At 41.7% G+C, this 6,731-nt stretch overlaps 1 protein-coding gene across 1 annotated transcript in view; it reads left to right on the forward strand.

Annotated features, from left to right (window-relative positions):
- Positions 1 to 206: 206 nt before the first annotated feature.
- Positions 207 to 6,731, forward strand: part of CCT2 (chaperonin containing TCP1 subunit 2) — a 17,725-nt gene continuing 11,200 nt past the window's right edge. Inside the window, exons 1-8 of the mRNA XM_017894046.1 lie at positions 207 to 409; positions 1,107 to 1,181; positions 1,589 to 1,654; positions 2,352 to 2,463; positions 2,772 to 2,848; positions 2,991 to 3,103; positions 3,877 to 4,079; positions 6,426 to 6,526. Coding sequence (XP_017749535.1) covers positions 245 to 409; positions 1,107 to 1,181; positions 1,589 to 1,654; positions 2,352 to 2,463; positions 2,772 to 2,848; positions 2,991 to 3,103; positions 3,877 to 4,079; positions 6,426 to 6,526 — 912 coding nt within the window. The 5' untranslated portion in view covers positions 207 to 244. The remainder of the gene's footprint in view (positions 410 to 1,106; positions 1,182 to 1,588; positions 1,655 to 2,351; positions 2,464 to 2,771; positions 2,849 to 2,990; positions 3,104 to 3,876; positions 4,080 to 6,425; positions 6,527 to 6,731) is intronic.

Genomic DNA, 6,731 nt, shown 5'->3' on the forward strand with positions numbered 1-6,731 from the left:
TTCATTATTGGCACATACCACTTTGAACTGTGTACATGTGTGATTTAATACAAATGTTTAAAGATTAAATTTAAGAAAACAAAGTGTGAGCAAGAACTCCATTGCTATGGCAACCCGTACGGCAGCCGCCTCTTTGTTCTTCGATTGTTCCTCTCTCAACCGCCGCATTCCTAGTCCTCGACCGGCAGCCACGCCCCCTCCAGTGTGACAGGCCGCGTTTCCGGCCCGTGGGGCTCCAATCAAAATGGGACGCCTGCTGTCGGTAACGGCAAGCCGGAGGCACGCGAAGGCCGGGGCCCCGCCCCCGACGGTAGGGTGTGTGACGTCACTTCCGGCTTCTTTCTGTCTTCTGGCCGTGAACACGAGCTGTGAGGGGATTCACTTGTGTGCGGAACTCCTCGGAACTATGGTGAGCCTGACCCCCGTGTCTCTAGCCCTGGCCCTGCTCCGCCGTGCTCTTGCCACCCCACTGCTTCCTCTGTCCTGCTGGGGTTGTAGGCTCCGTTTCTGGCTCTCTGGCTCGCCGCACATGGCGCGAGCCGTGGGGCGTGCGGCCTGTGCCAGGCCAGCCGGTGGAGCCCACCACGAGGGGGAGGAGACGACCGCAAAGCCAGCGTCTCCTTCTGCCCAGGCCTTTGCATAGTCCCGGGAACCCAGGCCCGCGCCTCACCCCCAGCGAAGAAATTTCTAGTGTGGGACCCGCTCTGCCCTCCCTCTAGGGGCGGAGCCTGGAGCGGCGGGGCCGGAGCCACCCGAGGGTGGAAGATGGAGGCCGCGTTCCCTCGCCCGCATGGCAAAAAACCCCTCCCTACTTCATTCTTAGTTCAAGATCGTCTTTAGTCTAGCCGTAGGTAACTGTCAGTCTCGCTGGTGTATAGTTTATACTTCTGGGGCCTTGTAAATCCGAAAAGCCATGTTGCTCTCCTACAAGTCCCTCTCTCCCACTTAAATGCCTTCTCCGATCGTGGAAGCTTCATTTGTTTGAAAACATTATTGTAAATGAGTTTTCTCTTAGATATCCACTTGTAAGACAAGTGGAAGGCACCTCAGTGTATGTGTTAGAGTATTGATACTTAAACGAAATGCCTCTTGGTTTTCTTTTTTAGGCGTCCCTTTCCCTTGCACCTGTTAACATCTTCAAGGCAGGAGCTGATGAAGAGAGAGCAGAGACAGCTCGCCTGGTAAGCCTTGTTCTAACCTTTGTTTTAAAGATAAAACTGGAGGCCAGGTGCGGTGGCTCACTCCTGTAATCCCAGTACTTTGGGAGGCCGAGGTAGGCGGATGAACTGAGGTCAGGAGTTCGAGACCACCCTGGCCAACATGGTGAAATCCCCTTTCTGCTAAAAATACAAAAATTGGCCGGGTGTGGTGACGGGCGCCTGTAATCCCAGCTACTCGGGAGCCTCAGGTAGGAAGATCGCTTGAACCCAGGAGGCGGAGGTTGCAGTGGGCTGAGATCGCACCATTGCACTCCAGCCTGGGCAACAGAGCGAGACTCTGCCTCAAAAAAAAAAAAAGTAAATAAAGATAAAACTGTACTTGAAGACGGTAAAGTTGATTCTGATAATCTCCTTGGTTTTTACTCCAGACTTCTTTTATTGGTGCCATCGCCATTGGAGACTTGGTAAAGAGCACCTTGGGACCCAAAGGCATGGTAAGAAAAATAGAAAAGTTTTATGTTTTAATATTGTTTTAGAGCCCTTAGTGGAAATATAATTAATAACAAACATTTTAAAATGCTTTTTAATCTTTAGAACGTTTAATTATAAAAGACAAGTATGTTCTTAGTAAAAATCAGAGTCCCCAGAATCACCATCCCCAATTCCATACCCCTCCTCAGTGACAAGTAGTGTTATAATTTGCATGTACTACTACTAATTTTCTGTTTATGTTGAATTATGTGTACTTTATTATGTATTTTATACTCATGTAACAGATACCGTTTTATAAAACATAGATACTATTTATCAGTACTGTTTTGTAGCTTGGTCTTTTAAATTCCTTTCAGTGTAAGTAGATAATACTGCCTCCTCTTTAACTGTCAAATATTATCCTGTACCTTAATTATTTTATAATTTAATTATGGCTGTACTGATAGTTTCTTTCCACTGTTTTTGCAGTTAACAGTGTTGAAACAAAAACTATTGTCTCCCCGTGCTTCTGATGTTTCTAGGGGTAGATACCACGGTTTGGTTAACATGGTGTTTGTATTGAAAACATTTGATGAATGGATACCACAAAATAGCCATCCAGGGTGTTAATACAGTAGCACTGTATGAGAGTACTGATTGATCCATGCATTCTTCAAGATGTACTTATATCTTAACTTGAACCAATTATGTTCCCTTTAGGACAAAATTCTTCTAAGCAGCGGACGAGATGCCTCTCTTATGGTAACCAATGATGGTGCCACTATTCTAAAAAACATTGGTGTTGACAATCCAGCAGCTAAAGTTTTAGTTGGTAAGTCTGGATATACTTTTTCACCAACCTAATAATACTATTGGTTAACATTTTGAAATAACTTTATAAATAGGCTGTGTTGACCAATTGTACTGTCAATTGATGTCCACTGGGTTTTAATTATCATTGTTAAAATACAAGCTTCAGGAGTGCTGTATATTGGTGGTAAAACTGTTGCATTTCAGACCTCAGAGTTCCAAAGAATTTGTTGTATGAGGAACCGTGATAAGTTTAGATTGGTAGTGAATATTTTTGGAGAATTTAGTAAGTAAAGAAGCAATTTTGAGTTAACTAATTTCTTTTTCTAGATATGTCAAGGGTTCAAGATGATGAAGTTGGTGATGGCACTACCTCTGTTACCGTTTTAGCAGCAGAATTATTAAGGGTAAGAACAACTGAGCAACTCTGTTTTTCCTACTGTTTTTGAGTATCAGAGGTAATCAAGTCCTTACTTCCTCCATCTTTACTGTTGAGGAGTGCTTAATAATTTTCTATTTATAACTTTTATTTTATAATTTTATTAATAGGAAGCAGAATCTTTAATTGCAAAAAAGATTCATCCACAGACCATCATAGCGGGTTGGAGAGAAGCCACAAAGGCTGCAAGAGAGGCGCTGTTGAGTTCTGCAGTCGATCATGGGTTGGTACACCAAAGTACTACTGTTCTAAACATTTAGTGTTCTTTCATAACATGCTTAATGCAGGTAGAAAAATTGTCTTACTTGAAACCAGTTCCTGGTGCCAAAAAGGTTGGGGACCACTGTTTTAAGGCACTTTTACTAATTTTCCCATTCGCAACTGTATAATATTACTTGTTTTTCACATTCTTTTTATTTATTTATTTATTTTGAGATGGAGTCTCGCTCTTAGAGTTGCCCAGGATGGAGTGCAGTGGTGTGATCTCGGCTGACTGCGACCTCTGCCTCCTGGGTTCAAGCGATTCTCTTGCCTCAGCTTCCCAAGTAGCTGGGACTACAGGCCTGTGCCACCATACCCAGCTAATTTTGTATTTTTAGTGTAGATGGAGTTTCACCATGTCGGTCAGGCTGGTCTTGAACTGACCTCAAGTGATCCACCCTCCTCAGTTTCCCAGAGTGCTAGGATTACAGGCCACCGTCCTCAGTCTCCCAAAGTGCTAGGATTACAGGCGTGAGACACTGTGCCCGGCCATTTCTCACATTCTTGCCAATATTAGATTTTTGCTTGCTTGTGTGCCCCATCCCCCCGCCCCCGGTTTTTGGCATTTTGCCAGTTTGGTGGGGAAAATAATTTGTGTTTCTTGATTACTGCTGAGGTTTAATTCTTACAGCTTACAGACTTGACTAGGGTAAAATTATCTATTGACATGAATATCTAGATAAATTTTGAAAACTAAAGTGAGGTTAATATGTGTATTTGGTCGGTTTTATTTAGTTCTGATGAAGTAAAATTCCGTCAAGATTTAATGAATATTGCGGGCACGACATTATCCTCAAAACTTCTTACTCATCACAAAGACCACTTTACAAAGTTAGCTGTAGAAGCAGTTCTCAGACTGAAAGGCTCTGGCAACCTCGAGGCAATTCATATTATCAAGAAGCTAGGAGGAAGTTTGGCAGATTCCTATTTAGATGAAGGTATGTATGAATGTCAGATACAAGAAGCTTTGATTAGATGCTGAGGGCTGAGTACTGAGTGAATTCAGTTTTGGGACCAGTGACACTTTACAAAGCCAGTGAACTTGAATTTAAGGACATACCATATGTGCAACCATTTTTGTCATTTCATTGACTGTACTCCTCTTCCCACACTATTCCAGCATTGTTGATGATCTCTAGAGTTTACTTAACTACCATGAAGTTATTTGCAGTCTCTGATAAAAAGGAAATGTAGTTTTCTTTTGCTAGAAATCATTTATTCTCGAATGGTACTTTTACCAGGATTATATGTGTATTCTCCAGGAAGGGTCTGGGTCAGTCATATCATTGTGTTAGCTGGTTGTCGAGGATGTACAGTTCACCATTGAACAACATGGGTTTGAACTATGTAGGTTTACTTAACGCAGGTTTTTTCAATAAATATAGTCAGCCCTTTGTGTCCGTGGTTTGCACATGTGCAATCGAATGTGGATGGAAAATGCAGTATTTGCAGGATTTGAAACCCATGTATATAGCAGGCCAACTTTTCAAATCTACTGGTTCCAGTCAGCCTGGAACTTAAGTATGTGTGGATTTTGGTGTGTGTGGGAATCTTGGAACTAGTATCCCTTGTATACTGGGGGATGACTAGTTTTTTTAGAAAAGAATTTTAAAAAAAATTAACAAGTAATTTATGTATGTTTATAGGGCAAGAGGATCTAGTTCTTAAAGGGTGGTAAATGAGACGTAACAAGTACTGTTTCCTTAGTAGTACATTTTTGTTTATAGAGTGAAGTTTTCCAGATCATCTTCACATTGAATTTACTTCACAAAATGACCTGTCAAAAAGTATAGGCATTCTTGTATAGAGAAGGAAAAAAAAAGAATTAGATGGTGCTTTACAACTTCTGCTTTTACCAGTGGTTTGGAGTCCTGGTTTTGGTGTATCTTACAGGTCTTGATTTATTTTAAGAGAATGTCATGATTCTGAAAATACTCTTGGTTAAGTTTATATACAAGAGCTGTGTAGCATTTCTTTTTTTTTTTTTGAGATGGAGTCTGGCTGTGTCACCCAGGCTGGAGTGCAGCAGCATGATGTCGCCTCACTGCAACCTCTGCCTCCTCAGTTCAAGCGATTCTCCTGCCTCAGCCTCCCAAGTAGCTGGGATTAGAGGCGTGTGCCACCATGCCTGGCTAATTTTTTTTTGCATTTTTAGTGGAGACTGGTTATTGCCGTGTTGGCCAGGCTGGTCTGGAACTCCTGACCTAAGGTGATCCACCTGCCTCAGCCTCCCAAAGTGTTGGGATTACAGGCGTGAGCTACCACGCCTGGCTGCTGTGTAGCATTTCTAATAGAAGCATTAAAACAAGAGTAGTAGCACAAACAGCACCATTCTTGAATGTCTGCTGTGTACTAGGAATTGTAATAGGAACTTTAGTCGTTTAGTCATCATGACCTGGTGAGTGAGGATTAGGTTCACTTGAATAGAGTAGAAAACCCAAGATAAAGGTGGCTTTGTAAGAGAAAAGTTTCTAACATAACCAAAAAAGGCCTGGAGAGGTAGGTGGTACTGGGTTTGTATGATGGTTCCAAAGCAACAGGACTAGGCTGGTAACTAGCACCTCTGCCACTGGTTACATTCCTGTTTTACAAATTAGCATCTCTGGCTGGATAATTTGTCCAAGGTTATATAGCCAGCAGCAGGGGCATGATTGGGGTCAGGTTTATCTGACTCCATTGTCCATGGTTTTTCATTTTTACCACCAGCCTCAATACCTGAATCTTCAGTTTTTCTCTTATGGTGGTGATTTCAAGCTAATAAAAGTGGACTTAACCTATTGTCTTTATTTTGCATCCCATACAGATGTGGGTGTAGTATATATCTGAAACAAAAGTTTCAAAATACTGTTTAATTTTATTGTCTGTACTGTGTTCTCATATTTCCTGTTTCATATATTATTTTTTAAGTAACCCATTAAATGAATTTTGTAATAACTCTTCTAGTGGGATGCTTTATACCAGGAGTGCCCAAGGAAGAGAATACAGTCATGGGTTCCTAGTTTCTGTTTCTGGTTGGGCCAATAAAGCCCCTTCCTCATCCCTCTTATCACTAGAGACAGAAGCTAAAATCCATGGCTTTCAGGCGCTAAAAGCCTAAAACAAAGCAAAACAACAACAGAATAAGGTGGGTGGTACAAGCTTGTTTTTATACCTTCTAAGAGCTTGGTAAATTGGACTTAAATAGCTTCTTTGAAGTAGTGATATGATAAAGCAGACAACTTTATAAGATTTACTAAGGCTGCTTTGAAGTATTAAATATGATACTGTTCTTATATTTATTGTAGGCTTTCTGTTGGATAAAAAAATTGGAGTAAATCAACCAAAACGAATTGAAAATGCTAAAATTCTTATTGCAAATACTGGTATGGATACAGACAAAATAAAGGTATGTAACTGTACTTTTTAAAAATTCAAATTGCTGGCCAGGCGGAGTGGGGCAATCTCGGCTCACTGCAACCTCCACCCCCCGCGTTCTTAGCAGTTTGGGAGGCCGAGGCGGTGGATCATCTGAGGTTGGAAGTTTGAGACCAGCCTGACCAACATGGAGAAACCCTGTCTCTACTAAAAAAAAAAAAAAAAAAAAAAAAAAT

Source organism: Rhinopithecus bieti, unplaced genomic scaffold (genome assembly GCF_001698545.2).
Source record: "Rhinopithecus bieti isolate Rb0 unplaced genomic scaffold, ASM169854v2 scaffold_25288, whole genome shotgun sequence".
NCBI lineage: Eukaryota > Metazoa > Chordata > Mammalia > Primates > Cercopithecidae > Rhinopithecus > Rhinopithecus bieti.